This window comes from Vanellus vanellus (assembly GCF_965231255.1).
Source record: "Vanellus vanellus genome assembly, chromosome: 1".
NCBI classification, from domain to species: Eukaryota; Metazoa; Chordata; class Aves; order Charadriiformes; family Charadriidae; genus Vanellus; species Vanellus vanellus.
The window spans coordinates 194,726,082-194,742,254 of record NC_138905.1 but is presented as its reverse complement, the minus strand read 5'-3'; the positions used below and the strand labels follow the sequence as shown (position 1 = coordinate 194,742,254).

The 16,173-nt window shown below is 39.3% G+C and overlaps 1 protein-coding gene across 1 annotated transcript in view; it reads right to left on the bottom strand.

The window, feature by feature from the left end:
* Positions 1 to 1,137: 1,137 nt before the first annotated feature.
* The window catches only part of TRPC4 (transient receptor potential cation channel subfamily C member 4), a gene marked incomplete at its 5' end in the record, with an annotated part of 98,407 nt that continues 83,371 nt past the window's right edge, over positions 1,138 to 16,173 (bottom strand). Inside the window, 5 exons of the mRNA XM_082498224.1 lie at positions 1,138 to 1,904; positions 3,878 to 3,967; positions 5,809 to 5,850; positions 13,983 to 14,177; positions 15,853 to 16,048. Of these exons, the coding sequence (XP_082354350.1) occupies positions 1,188 to 1,904; positions 3,878 to 3,967; positions 5,809 to 5,850; positions 13,983 to 14,177; positions 15,853 to 16,048 (1,240 nt within the window). The 3' untranslated portion in view covers positions 1,138 to 1,187. The remainder of the gene's footprint in view (positions 1,905 to 3,877; positions 3,968 to 5,808; positions 5,851 to 13,982; positions 14,178 to 15,852; positions 16,049 to 16,173) is intronic.

Here is a 16,173-nt window from a genome sequence, read left to right as displayed (position 1 = left end):
ACATTTTTAATAATGTAGGACACCAGTCACTGATTAAAAAGAAACAGAGCGTTTAATTTTAAAAATACTGTTTTTGACTAAGACAATAAGTCACTCATCAGTTATGAAAAATACTATTAGGTTTTCTTTATACATTTAAATGTCTAAGTATTTTTTATAAAACCTTCAATCAGGTTCCCCCAAACTCTGAAATTGTCAAAGAAACTCTCTTAAGGCTTGCCTTTAAAAACTTCTCAACAAATTGCCATATTTTTCCAAGTACTCAGGGGTTCATTGTATGCTTGTTCATTCCTGAAGTGTCTTTCTCTTAGCAAATATGAGTATATTGTGAAGGCAAAAGCTAATAAGCAGTTGAATATTAAAGTGCATAGGTTGTCCACGTTTGGAAAAATAAACGGTCGAAGAAGCAGTAGCTGTCATGATTACGGATTTCTGGGGAGTAATCCGTCACCAGTTTTTAGCAAGCCACAGATATTTCCTTTAGTATAAGAAACACTTTTTTACAGTCTTCAAATCCTGCAAATGCATTTTTAACAATGGTATCAGGACAGTGATAATCCTTTTGCTGGGAGGGAGAAGCTGTAATTAAATAATCAAATAGACTGATCTTTCATAATTTACAGGTATTTGTATTCCTTCAATAAATAAAAGAATATATCTTTTGATTCTGTATAGCTTTTGAAACAAATCAAGTTTCTAGCAATTTAAATAAATGATTCTAATAGCTTGAAATGAATTATGCTGACAGGAGTCACATGATTATTATGGTGCTCAGAATCTTTTAAGAATCTACAAAGTTAAATAAAGGCTTACAAGTCTCTTAAGCTACTTTTTATTTGCATAGAAAAATATTTATCATAGGAGTCAACTATCATATGAGAGAAATTGCATTTGTTGTAATTGAAAAAGATAGCTAAAAAGTTTCAGTGGGTTATTGCAACAGTACAAGAATACAAGATGCTTCCATTTATTAAAAAATGTAAAACAAATCGTGAAAGCTAAAGCAGGCTACAAAACAGAAGGTCCCCGTATTATCTTCCTCTTGACTACTATGTTACAAGATCATGTGCCACAGTTGAGTACTATAAAGTGTAATTCTGCACTTGCTAATGTAATTCTTAAAACATTCCCCCCCCAAAAGCACTATGCAAAATATATATATTTGTGAATGCTTCCTCCTGTAAGCATCACAACCTTGTTATCACATAATCACCCTGATCAATTGTTTCCTGTTTCCCATCACAGTCAAAGCTAATGTTCAACTCCTTCTCCAGCTCATCCTGCGGTGTGGCTGGTTCAGAGTTCTGTAATTCTATTTTCTCCGTTTCTGAAGCGCAAATACTTCCCTCTTCTTGTGAATCTGATGAGTTGCCATTATTTTGTGACTCAGCTAACATGCATTTTTCGTCAGGACTTTGGATGTTTAATTCACAGTTCACGGGCAGTTCTCCCTCTTCCAGTTCAGCAGTTTTCTCACATTGTTCTTCTGCCTGTTGACGGGAAACTTCCTCAGAAACGGTGTATATTTTATTTGTACTCTGTTCCACAGAGTTTGTTTTCGATCGTCTGTGAAATAACCCAAAATTTTTTATGTCTGTTACAAAATTGACACGCTTTTGTTTCTCCTTAGTGGACTCTGACACCATCATTGCTGAGCCGTTGCTTACATTATGTGCTTCAGAGGCAATAGTGGCTGATCTTGGGTGAATCATCGTTGTTATGTCAAAAAGGCTGAAGGTCTTCTTCTTTCCTTTCTTGTTTCCTTCACTCTCACCATTTTCTTCATTTTCTGACAGAGAGGCAGTGTCTTTGTTCATCTTTGCGGTCTGCAAATTAGACAGCTTGCTTCCTTTTAACAAACCTAGGACTTCAAAACGAAAGCTGGAAATATCTTGTTTTAACTCCTAAAAATTAGGAAGAAAGATGAAACATGAGAGCATGAAAGCTAATTTGACTTTTCCTCTTGTAATTAAAAAAAGACAAAAAAAAAGGCGAGGGATCGGTAATAAACTTCACTATCTGGATTATACCCGGCATCTTCAAGGTGCTTTGCAGACTGTCTAATGGATCTTCCAGGTGAGACAGAAGAATGATTAGTAATTTTATCAGAGGAAATTTGCCTTAGCCTAGACTACTGATAGAAACAACTGGCAGTGGTGAAGGAAGGAGCACGGACAACTTGAAGATCTATAACCGATTTGCTAGAGAGTGTTATCTCATCATGATAACAGCATTTTGATCCGCTCTTAACACCATCCCTTACACACACACACACATGGGGACACATGCTTCTCTGTCAGCAGAAGTGCAGGTAGGGCTTCACACGTTTCCACTAAATGTTTGGCAGCTAGCAGCTAAGTCACAGCTCATCGTTGCAGGCTGCTTTCACCCCGTGCAACCTCTGTCTCTTAAAGGCCTGTCTCAGGAGAAGGCACCTGGCCTTCAGGAGGTCCCTATTTCTCTTCATTTTCTTTAAAGGGGAAATCATAGAATCATAGAATAATTTGGGTTGGAAATGACCTTTAAAATCATCGACTCCAACCGTAAACCTAACACTGCCAAGTCCACCACTAAGCCATATCCCTAAGCACCGCGTCTACCTGTCTTTTAAATATCTCCATGGATGGTGACCCCACCACTTCTCTGGACAGCCTGTTCCAATGCTTAACAACCCTTTCAGTGAAGAAATTTTTCCTAATATCTAATCTAGACCTCCCTTGGTGCAACTTGAGGCTGTTTCCTGTTGTCCTATCACTTGTTACTAGCGAGAAGGGGTCAACCCCCACCTCTCTACAACCTCCTTTCAGGTAGTTGTAGAGAGTGATAAGGTCTCCCCTCAGCCTCCTTTTCTCCAAACTAAGCAACCCCAGTTCCCTCAGCCGCTCCTCATAAGACTTGTGCTCTAGACCTCTCACCAGCTTTTTTGCCCTTCTCTGGGCACACTGCAGAACCTCAATGTCTTTCTTGTAATGAGGGGCCCAAAACTGAACATGGTACTTAATGTGGTGCCTCACCAGTACCAAGTACAGGGGAAGGATCACTTCCCTAGACCTGCTCACTCCACTATTTCTGATACAAACCAGGATGCCGTTGGCCTTCTTGGCCACCTGGGCACACTGCCGGCTCATATTCAGCCAGCTGTCAACCAGTACCCACGGGTCCTTTTCCACTGGGCAGCTTTCCAGCCACTCTCCCCCAAGTCTGCAGTGCTGCATGGGGTAGTTATTACTTAAGTGCGGGACCCGGCACCAGGCCTTGTTGAACCTCATACCATTGGCCTCAGCTAGGTTCTGGCTGTATATTCTGCATGAGTAAACTGAGGCAGATTAATATAATTTTGAATTTTTGGAGTTTGAGGCAGCAAGAGTAACAAAAATGTTTGACGCTATATGACAACGCATCCATCACTGTGCTAGGATATATACGGCCCTGTTCACTTCATCTGTATCAAAGAATTTTAATATTTGACAGCTTATTTAAGTTTTCCGTCTTTTAAGTCATATAAAAGGTGTTCTGTATACAAATAAATGCACAACAGCACTCTTTAACAGAAAAAACCTATTTCCTAAGGTACTGAAACTATTTGCCTCTTGCTTTAGCAAATATGTTGTTACACACGCTTAGTCCCCCTTGGTGTCCCCTTACACGGGCACAATTCAAACTTGCTGATAAAACTGATTATTGCCCCAGCTAAAGAACGAAGGAGACTTGCTGGAGTCCATGAACAATACTGTCTGTGTGTGGTCCGTCAGGACACAGACACTGCTCTAGAAAGCATGTTATATGCTACTGGAACAACGGAGGAGTGTGAGAAATATGCTTCACAGTCTTATTATATCTTACTAAAACACCTATAAATATATAAATAAACTCATACCTTAAAATTTTCTTCTGTCAGTCCTTCCTCAGTTTTGGCATCTCTTATCATTGCTGCAACATATCTCTTAACCAGATTTCTCATAACTTCCTAAAAATATAAAACATCGCGTTAGCTTTCTTGGTATTAGTTACTAAACCTACACTCACTGGGCCTGCTTGTACTTCTTTGTGCTTTAGGAACACAACAAAAAATGTACAAACCTTAGGTGTGGTTGAAAATTTGTTCTGCCTTTGAATGGAAAATGCTGATATTAATTATCCTGAAAAGGGCTGTATTGGGTTTGACCAAAGGTATGTCTCATGCCAGTAACGTGCAGCCTCACAGTGAGCAGTTGGTGATGTCTCATGAGGAGTTTAAGTCTCGTACGGTTGTATAATGTTATTTCCAGCTACACTCTCCCAAGCCTCCTGCGATGTGAGATTCGGAGACTTTCTGTATCAGAAATGATAGCTCTAGGTTTAATGGGCTATGACAGGTTTTCCTATGTGTTTTGAACTGATGTAAATTTTCAGCATCCACGAATCCGCTGCCAATGAATTCCACAGTATACCTGGAATAAGGTTCCATTTGGGGTTTTATTTTTAACCTGCTCTCTGATAGTTTCCATTATTGCCTTCTACTAGGAATCCTAAAATTATTTAGGTTGGAACAGATACCTGGAGGCTGTCTAATCCAGCTCAGGGCCATGTCCAGGCAAGTGCTGAAGTGCTTCACCGAGGGCGAAGATGCTGCAGCCTCCCTGAGCAACTTTTTCCAATTCTTTACTGCCCTCACTGTGGTGATGATGTTCCTTACAGAATTTCCCTTCCTGCAACTTGTGTCCATTGACTCCTGTTCTTTTGCTGTGCACCTCCAAGAAAAATCTGGCTCCTTCTTCATTCCAACCACCCACTATGTTATTGAAGACAGCAATTAGATCCCCCTTAACCTACTCCAGGCTGCAATTTGAGCTTCTCCTTTTATGTCAGCCCTCTAACCATCTTGGTGGCCCTTTGCTGGATTCCTTCCAGTTTGTTAACATCTCTCTTGCAGTGGGGGGCCCAAAACAGGACACACTGCTCCAGATGCCGTCTTACAAGTGTGGGCTGGAGGAGAATAATCACTTCTCTCAAAGTGCTGCCTACAGCCTTACTAATGCAGCCTAGTACGTGTCTGGTATTCAGTTTGCGGATAGATGGTAAACAGCTGCTCTGTGTTCACCTTCCCCATGATTTTATAGATCCCTGTTGTACTCCCCACAGCTGCCTCTTCTTCAGTTTGGAAAAGTCCTAGTTTACCTAGTCGTTTTCCATATGGAATCCATTAATTACCAAACCTACAAGTGTATAGCCCACATCTTGTTTAACGTGCAGCCTTTTTAACACAACAAAATTTGAAAATAAACCTCAAAATTATTCCTTGTGCTACCATAATCTCAAAAACTCAGATGCTGAAGCACGATGGAAGAAGAAGAAGAGGAGCTTACAGGGGATCTAGGCAGAGGGGTTATTAAGGGACAGGGATTTGTCTATGAGGGACCAGAGCTGGAGATATGGAGAGAGGGAGAGCAGGTACTTATGGAGCATGTCAGTGAGCTGCACATATGATCCTAATGAATCCCTGCCGAGAGGTGGGACTATGTGTTTGCTTTTTTAAAGGCAATCCATGTTATGGTGGGCAAAATACTGGTTAGCATATAATTGCTCTCGGAAATATCCTTTTGCACCCCAAAAGTAGACAACCCCACTTCTCAAATGCTGTTGTTTGTTTAAACACTGAAAATACTATGCTCATTTGTCGAGGATGAAATAAGTACGAATTTTGTGTGTTTTTTTTTTTTTTTCTTTTTTCTACTTTCTCAGGAAATTCTTCCTTTTTTTTTTCACTCATAAAGATCTTTTGGAGGCATAGAAAAATAATTGCCAAAAAACCTAAACATGCGCCTGTACCTGGTATTGATGATGTCTTCTCAGATTGTCAGCTGCACGTCTCTGAAAAAAAGAAAAGAAAAGAACAAAAACCCGTGAATCCCTGCCTGGTAGTAAAATACTTACAGCATAGCAAAACAGCAGGTCTGTGCAATATGTGGTATCCAGCAAGCTGAGAGAGACGGTTCGAAGTCTGTTGAAAAACGGCAGTGTTGGAGCAAAGCCTGTCATTAGCTTTACAGAAGGGACAATGTTGTTATTTGGAAGGCAAAGTGGATTTTCTGTATTTTCATCAATGCGCTGCTATTCCAGCATTGGCATGGATGTGGTGGGGCAGCCAGGTCTCTGCTTGCAGAGCCCCAAACTCACTGATCTGAGGTAGAAAAGGAACAATGTGATGATGTCCCTCGCACAGACTGATGCATATTTTACTGAATTGAGACAAGTTTGACATAAGCATGGTGTTTGCAAGACACTTGCTATATGTCCTAATGTCTAATTTAAAATAGAGCTAACCAAAACCAGCACTACAAAACCATATTAAAGAGAAAATTTCCTGCTTAGTTCCCTGTTAAAAACACTTGGTCACAGAGAGTGATATGGAAGGAAGAAACTTAGCTTGCAATGTGGAATTTGGTGTTGATAAGGAGGGAGGGTAATAGTGATCGTAACTCTGAAGAGGAACAGCAAAAAGCAGGATTGAAAGCATCGTACGGGCTTCAAGCAAGTGTTGCATTAGATTATACTGCCATATCTAAGGGCTGTCTGGAAGAAGATGGAGCAAAAAGGCCTGAATACTTAGTCCTTCAATTACTGTTGTCCTCATTAGCATACTGAGTCACATCTTCCTATTCTCTACCTTAATTACCACTGACTGGTGAAAGACAGACGTACAGTATTAGCTTGGGTTCTTATATCTGCTGCTGGTGAGAAAAGAAGGTGTCTGACCACTGATTGTACTTTCACAAAACAGAACACTTAGAGCATTGTAAAGTGGGATAAAAGGACATCCAAGGGACTTGTTAAAATTGATCTCAGCTGCATAACGAGGCAGGCAGAGTAAGGTATTTTGTCATCTTCTACTTGAATCTGATTGGCAATTTATGATTCACAATTTCCCTCTATTCGGAATCAGTTTACACTGTAGGGTTGATTTCTTGTTTGCAATTAATTTGAGGTATGCAGTAGCTGTGTGGTTGGGCTTGGCAAAAAATACAAGAAAGGGGAAAATCATTATTTCCTAATCACTCTGAACAGCCACTGTGGGGTAGGGCTTACACATAAGCATCTCATCCTCAGTATTTTTCTGGATCGTGTTTCTGTATCTGTGCCTCATCCAAAGAGAAGATGGAAATTCCTTGTGTTTACGGGTGGAGGGATGGGCCAGTCTGCCCACCGCCGGGGCCGGAGAGGGCAAGGTAGCCTTGGGAAGGCTGATACCCTCCCACCACTCTTTTTTAGCTGGCTTTTAGGAAAAAAAAAAAAAAAAACACCTCTGATTTTTCGTAGTCGACCACACGATGGAGATGTTTCATTCCTGCTGAGAGAGCAGCCAGGGAGTCCGCGGCTAAGAGAGCTCTCAACAACAGATATGACTCACAGGTAAAGGGGAAAAACACTTTAAGGTGTAATTGAAACTCACTTCAGTTAAGGTAAAGCTAATAACTCCTATAAATAAAACAAATGCTGATTCTTGATTTGCAGAATACTTTCTGCAGTTGCTGCCTGATCTGCTTTATTTTATATTGAAATGTGAAATAAATACATAGGTTTAATTCTGTACCCATAACAAGAAATAGCTAAATCAGATTTATCCTTTTTTTTTTGCAGCTGATTCTGAAACTCCCAGAAACAGAGGCTGTGGCTTTTCCACTCAATGCAAGGTCAACAAGTGCAATTTGGGATGACAATGTAAACAAATTTATTTTTGTAGTAGCCTGTCCAGAACAGTTCTACTGTACTTAATTGTTTTCAATCCATACCACTGAGAAGCTCAAAAAGAACACATTTAATGGTGTGTTTTCATACACCAACACAGGGAATTATGCATATGTATAACCTGTCAAAGTTATTACCCCCATCAGTTCTCTATCTCCTGTTTAAATGTTCAGATTCAGTCTCCAGTTCACAATCACCTTTTCATTCCTTCTGAAAGTAGAGTGAGTCTTTGCTTAAATATAATTGAAAATCGAGCTATTCACTATAAATAAAATGACATTAACACTCATATTGTCCTTACTTAGTTCTCAGCCAGCCTGCTTTTCTCTTCCTGGTCATAGTCTAATTTGTGGCTGTTCAAAACTTGTTTCTAGTAACCTCTGTGCTATGTGCATGAAGTGTTGAAAACTATGGCTGGCAAAGGGATAAAAGTTAAATCTGACTACAAATAGCAACAGGGGAAGAAACTCTTCTGATGACAATGTCATATGAGATCATGAAATGAGATACTTTCATTACTTTTATTACTTTCCAAAGGGGGCACTAATATCCTTTAGGAAGCCTTAATAGTAGATCTACTAGTAGCGATAATTATTTTGGTCTTCCTGCTTATGCCATTCCTAGTAATTTGCATTGTTTGAAAAAAAAAAATCTCTTTAGCAGTCAGAAATTTGATAACGTTAAATTACTTCTTTTGAAGTGTTTTATCAAAATTAGATCTTTTATAAAGTAGGAAATCAAATTTAATGCCGGCATTTGACTGCTTGGTGATACAGGTCCAGAAAATGTAAAGATTGTCTTAAGTCACGGGATATGCTCCCTACCTTGAATAGAAGAATCCCATAAAAAGGGTAAGAATTTATCTGTATTGACAAAGAGGTTTCCCCATGAGATGGTCCTTGGCTATACAACAAACACTCCAGACTAATCATTTCCATTCCAGGTGGAAGGTGTTATTTCTTTGCTCAACTTTGAATAACACACATTACAGATAAAATACAAAATACTTACAGTGACTTAGGAGTTGCATCACTTTCCACTTGGAGAACAAAGAATAGGAGAAGGGGAAAGGAGATTTCTCTGACAAGTTATAATAATTATCATGTAGGTTGCTTAGAAAAATGGCACAAAAATCTGGATAGCTAGAAAATGTGATGTTTATCTAAACATCGGATGCACAAAAAAAATATTACTGAAGATATCCCTGACAATCCTTTCACTTTTCTCCTCTGAAATACTTAAAATTATAGGTAAAACACTTTCTGGCAACTGATCAGACATAAAGTGGAATGTAATTTGAGGAAAATAGTATGATTTCTTCCAGTGGGATTGGGATTTCTTTTCTTACATCTCTTCTTTTTTGAAATAGCAATGGATTTCAGATGGCCAACAGGAGTAGCCTTGAGACACGCAAAGGCCTTTGGCAGTCAGGAAAACTTCGGCCTAATCAATAGAATTACATTACTAATCTGGCTTCTGCAAAGGTGAGCTGACAAAGTTAACAGAAGTGCTATATATATATAAAGAGCAGCACACGTTGTTATTTCAGAGTTTTAAGTGTAGGAGATACTTTGTGATAATAGCTAAAGAGAATGCTGCATACCTGGGATATGTCAAAATGACAGAAAATAAAAAAGTGCTGAAATCTGAAAGGTAGAAGATCTCTGTCTGATTAATAGCAGAGCTGAAGTATAGTAAATCACGTGTAAGCATCCCAGCCTTCCTTCAGCTGTAGCTGTGGCTAGAGGAGCTGCCATCAGCATGGCTGGGCAGCATGTTGCTTTGGAGAAAAAACCTGTCCCTTGTAAAAGCTCCCCTTGACACCACCACCCACTGCTTCAGCTGTCCCAGTACAACAAAGGATGGCAGAACCACAGAACTGACATCCAAGGAGAAGCAAATTAATCAGCTCTCTTCAGAGGCACCTCACTTCCCTGCAGACCCTGTTCTTTCCCATGGTAGCTTTCTTATAAGCAGCACTGTAGATTGTCCTCCCAAGCAACCATGCCATACTTATTTCTACTGACATTTTTCTTCTACATATGAGCCAGAAAAATCCTTTCTGCTGTAAACTATCCTGACACTGAACCCTTTCTTTACGAGTTCTGCCTGCATATAACGAACTTTCAAGTGTACACGTGTGTATATATATATATATTTACAGTGGATTGCTGGTGACACGTTTAATTCATTCCTAGCTCATGATTCCTGTTTTCTTTAGTACTAAGGTTTCTTATGCAGATATCATGCATGAAAAATGCTGGCTTTAACAAGCCAGCTCCGTTCTGTCTATCATCTGTTTTGTATCCTCTAGCACTGACTCAGCCTTTGGATGCACACTAGTGCTTATTCTACTGGAAAACACCATAGTACGTCACCACTGATTAGAGCTTCCTAATAGGAAAGTTAGCATTTAGAGGTTTCAGAACAAAATGTTTTGAAATCTAGGTTCTGCCTCACAGACAACATGGCATCCATACATTCATATAGCCAATGTAAGAAAATGAGCCTGAATGGGAGCGTATAGTGTTTTTTTCCCCAGTATGGGTCATAGGGAAGGAATCAGAGTTCATAATGAAAAGCAGTAGGTCCCAACAAAGATTATCTTGTAGTTCTGCGGCCGGAGTTATTACAGGGGAGATTCCAGTGAGCTGGAGTCAGAGAGCTGTCATCTGAGATCCCTGAACAAAAAGCAGAGAAAACTCTTCATTTCCCTTTGGTTGAAAGGGCATAGAGGTTCTAAATATAATTTGTGATGCAGTTTGTTGGGACAACTGAAGAAGTTCTGGGAACCCAAGGCTGAACTGTGGGTGATGGGGATAAGTTTTTCAAAACCAGAAAGCAGCGCATCCCACCGGGACAAACTGTGAGATCACCATGGTGCGCCCATTCGTTCTCCGATGACTTAACCTCTTGGGGAAAAGCATCTGGTTAACAGCATCTGGTTTACAGCTACCCAAACTATGTGTAGACCTGACCGCTGGAGTGAATAGTGACTCTCACACTCTGATGGATGTGGACAGATTTTTCTAATGTGGAAATCGGAGCGCATAGTGCATACCCACATCTTATCCCATTTTGGAGCTTGGGTGCGTAACTGGGCCTAGATATTGCAAATAGTTCCAAAATCAGATAGCCCTAATGGGGTTTCTGTTACAGCTGAGGAGCTAGCTGAAGAACTTTGTAGTTTTATGAGATACCCAGATGTGTAGACTGAATCTGCCTGGTCAGGCACTCATTTGTTCCAGGCAGCTGGAAGTCTTGTTGCCATGATGGCTCTGCTGGTGAGCCCTCTGCTCCGGAGGGGTTTCAGCTATACTTGCAGCTAAGTGCCTGTTCTGTAGTGGAAAGTAGTGATGGATATGTCCCTATTGTCTCACAGACTTTGGGATTTCCACTTTCTCTCATCAAACATTTTTTTTTAATTTACTTTACAGAAGCTAACCAAAAATGTCCTATATCTTTCCCTTGCCTATGTCCTCCACTCCCAAACAGTTCAGTAATTAGTGGTTCACACTGAAATCATAAGGAAGCCAGGTTCAGCTCCTTCTCTTCTGTTCTCCCAAGAGAGCACCTTTTCCCCTAGTCTTAATGATGTTGCGATGGAAACCTCTCCTGTCAGAACTGTTCTGCTTGGGGTAAATAATTAAATATTCACTGAAGAATAGAAGTGAACCTGGGTGTCCCTTAGGCCAAACCATTTGCTTTACTTGGCATCTGTTCCTTCTCTCTCCAAGCAGAAACTCCATCCTGAAGCTGAAAAGTCTTTCCCAACAAAAGCTGCTTTGAAACTGGTATATATTAATGAAGAAGTCTGGGGGATAAGGATTTTGCATATTTTTAATTAAAAAAAAAAAAAAAACCAAAACAAAAAAACCAGAAAATTCTATTTGGAAAAATTCCCAACCAGTTCTGTGTATAGACTCCCTGCCCCTTGACCCTTTGCTGCACCAGTTTTCCAAAACCCAAGCTGCTAAATACCAAGAAGGTGGTATTTATGTATGCCAGCAGAAGGTAGCTGCAGGAACCGGGGTGTGATCTTTCTGGATGCCCTCCCTCACCATGCCATTCACCATGGGGTTGAAAGCACCCTGTCTCTTTCTTTTTTATTCCACAGAGTCAGGAATGACTTTACTCCCAGAGATGCAGTTTGAGAGGGGAAAAAAGGGAGAAAAATCCCTTATCCTGAATGGAAAGTCTGACAGACGATATTGTCCTGAAGGTTTTGCTGGGATGTGTAAGGGTATTCTGAATCCGTCTCAGTCAAACAGGGATACAGCATTAACCAACCCTAGATCCTCAGCTGCTATACACTGGCACCACTCCATTAATTTTAATATCACTCTACCAGTTTACACTAGCTAATCATCCCTACCAAATGTTTAACAAATGCCTACAAGCATTGCCCACTCTCCCACACACACAAGTACATCACTCTTGATTTTCTCTTTCTAACAAAATCTCACAGTTCTTCCTCCTGTTGGTCTCTGCATTTACTTCTTTCCCTTGCTAGATTACACAGTGATGTTTTAGTCTTGACATTCACCATTCATGCTAGCTAATGTCTTTTATTTTTATATTTATCTCAATCACTGTTTGTCTCTCTCCACTGGTTTTCTAATGTTAATTTTAATGTTGGTGGGGTTTTTTTGCAGTGTTTTTTCTTGTAATCTATAACTGGTTTGATTCAATGTCATCCTCATGCTTATGAGCTTCCTCTTCTGGCTGTTTATTTCCTATCTAAAAGTATGGCAGCTAAGTGAAGCATATTTTGCTTTCACAGTGTAGGTACTGGCCAACAAGATGAGGATATTGCAATAATCCTGATTAGAAGCTTTCCACAAAGAGGACAAAATCCACTCATCAGCTTAGGAATTGTGCGTTTATTTTGTATGTCACTCTTCCTCTTTATCATACATCTCTACACCCCCTGTAAACTTGTTCCTCCAAGCACATCTGGCGATTAAACCGAATGCCAGGATTTGACAAGAGAATATGTAGGAAAAGCCTATCCTTATTACTCACTTCTCAAGAAACTGGGAAGAAATATAAAGAAAAGGTCGATAGAGCAATGGTCCAGCAAAGAATTGTATTGTATCCCCTGGCTTCTTTGAAATTAAAGGAAGTTTTGCTACGAGGGTCAATAGCATGAGAACTATAACCCTTTCTTCTTCCCCTTTCCCACTCATGACACTCTTGTACTCTCACTTAATGCTTTGCTATCTGAGTTCCTAACAGACTTGGAAACATGTATATTCACCAGATCCCTATGGTATAGGGAAAGTGCTATTATCCACATTTTACCCGCTACAGTTTTCCTTATTTTGGAGTTGGCTAAATGGAATCTAGTTACTGAGGTACTGAATTGCTCACTATGGGAAATGCGGAAAACATAACTGGAGACATTTAGTTGTTGGTGGGTTAGGTTGTTGCCTGGTTATTTCCTCTGACAATATAGACAAACTATGCCGCTGACAGGTATGTCAACTGGATAAAGCTGGGAGGGACAAATTCAAATCTGCTTTACCCACTGCAGCTACCAGAGAAAGTCTGTCTGTGGCTGAGATATTCCACAGGCATCTGCTGAATCCAGATGCAGGACTATTCTTGCTCCCCTTCTGTGTCTTTTCCCCTCTTTTTTTTTTTTTTTTTCTAGAATTTCACTGTTAATCAGCACTGTTAAAATAGGGTACCAATGTGATTCTGAAATAACTTAACCTGTAAATTCAAGTAAGCAATTCCAATTAAATGCTCTTAACTTTCAAAATGTTTTCTTTAGTGGGAACAGCTTTTGGTCAGAATGCTTTTATGGTAATCCCATTTCATTACATGTAGAGAGACACAGAGACAGAGAGACAGAGAATATCCTATGACGAATACCACAGGAGTCTGTGGTTCATGATATATCAATGACACTTGAACTGTGACACGAGCTTGAGACCATCACCCACACCTCTGGGACTGGTAGACAAGTATACACATTTGATCTCTCATATTTGTATTGCTTCTAATCTTTCTTGCATTATCTGTAGATAAGGCACAGTTATGATTCATATTGTCATTTCACAGGAGTGTGATGATTCTTTCTGTTCAGTCAAATACATTGACATGAATGTAAAAAATAAACATCCTCTGCTAGAATTATTCTCTAACTTATATGCACATTATTTAACAGTTTGGAAGCTCTGTAAAGCTGAATAAGACTAATCTACATAGCAAAGAGGAGGAGTACAGACAGAATAAACCACAGGACTTACACCTATTGTTCCAAAGCTTTCAGGCTTTCTTCTAATTTTTTTCTTGCAAAGGTGTCTCCATAACCATTTGATCAGATACCACAGAGACTTTGGGCTTGGTATGACATTAAAAGGAGTGGGCAGAGTTCCTCCTTCTTCAAAGTAACTCATCCAGAGTTTTGTTCGAGCAAACTTCCACTCAATGTCTGCATGATCCTGCACACAAGAAACACAACGTCAGCACAGATGTGGCTGCAATTAAGGAGGTGAAACAAACCTCTACAAAAATGTGAAAACCTAAAACTAGAACAACCATGAAATTCTAATGATTTTTCTTGTTAAAATACTGGCATCTCTTTTCACAGAATGTCTTTAATACAATGCAAAGCTAAGCTGCTATACTTCAGTAAAGAGATGTTAGATATGTATAGTATATATCCACTTTCAACCTTTCTTTCCTTGCTACAGGCTTTTAAATAATTAGGCCTCTCAAACAACAAAGGATAATTACAAGCAGAAAAATGCTAAATTTCTGGAAGAGATGTTTTGTTATAATAGCAGCTCATCGTCATTCCACATAGATCACTCCAATTACTCTGCTGGGTAGCAGCTTCAGCAAGTCTGTAAGTCTCATGCACTCTCTCAGCAACTGCCAGCCCCAGAAATTCACAAATAGGTTATCCAACAAACCATGAGGCTACTTAAAAGTGTTGAGTATCATTTTCTTCCTCCTACTTTAGAGTTATATATTTGGGATAGGTTGTGGGGTTTTTTAATTAATTTTTATTTGAAATTTTATTTCTTTTGGATTCTATGTATTATTGTATAATTTTGAAAAGTTTGAAAAAAAATCAAAACTAAAGTTAATGGAAAGATTGCTAAATCCTAGCAGCTGAAAAAGAATTTTGAATCACTAATATTAGGTTTGGACAACAAACATAGCAACCAAAAACTTAAACTACTGGTCTAGCCCTCGCCTTTAATATTTAGCAAGATATGCACTAATCAAAACAGTAATTTAGAAGTTGTAGTAGGAAAAGTATTCTACCTGCATCTGAGTTTTGATGAATGCTAGTATGTTGTGACATTGTGTACCAGACTTTGCGAACTGCTGTTATATAAACACATGTAGTCAGTATTTCTTTTGTGGAAAAACTTATAATTTCCAGATTAGAAAAAAGGCACTTTTAAAAATCTTAAGACTGTGGAGCTTTATTTTATTCGTTTGCTTTCTGCATGATCATATTTGAATTCTCATTTGATGAATCAGTGTTTATTTTCATTAGTCTCCTTAATAGACAGCTGAGAAATAAAAATAAGCCAATGGTTCTGATAAGGATAAAGACAGTTTTCACTAAAGGAGAAAACAGGACACCGCTGAATGAGAAGTCGTGACCTTTTCTTTGAATTGCTAATGGGTCCAAAATTGTCCATGAAACATGGGCATCCAGTTTCTATTAACTGTATGTTCACACCGTATAAAAATCCCCAAATAACAGCCTTTTAAAGGTTAATAAATATAATGTATTAAAAATAAAGCAGAGACAGAGCAATCTTTGTCAGAGTCTCTTTCTCAGGAAAGGTCCTGCACCGTGCAGCTTGGGCAGGGCTGTAGCCCATGTCACTTGTCAGCAGCCTCAGGACACCCTTCTTAAGCCACGAGCTGACTTCTGCAGCAGGGCCACCTCTTCCCCATTCAGGGTTATCTTCCCGATCCAGCTGGGGTCTGGTTTCTCTGTCTTTCCAGAACAGTGCCAAAGAATTAGAATAAATCAGAGAATTTGTCCCAATATCCTATCTGTAAAAAAAAGATTTCCTGCCAGAAAAATGGTATGTAGGAATAGAGAGAAGGTATATATTAGGAATGATCTAAGGATAAGGAACAACTTACAGCAATAAGTTGGTAAGAATTATTCATCATGGCTATTAGCATGTTGAGTAGAACAACCAGAGAGATTACATTATAGGTACCAAACATGGTGGCCCCAACAAATTCAGTAAATTCATGCCTTGCTTTCACATTGGTCACATAGAGATTGATGAGTCCAAATATAGACCAGAATAATGACTGCAGTGTTTCAAATAATCTGAAAAACAAAACCCAAAAGGAATAGCTGTATAACAACAATATATGTACTTTTCCGGTTCTTCATTTTTTCCCCAAAACCACAGAAGTCCTTGCCTTGATTGAGATGAATGATAATTATCACAA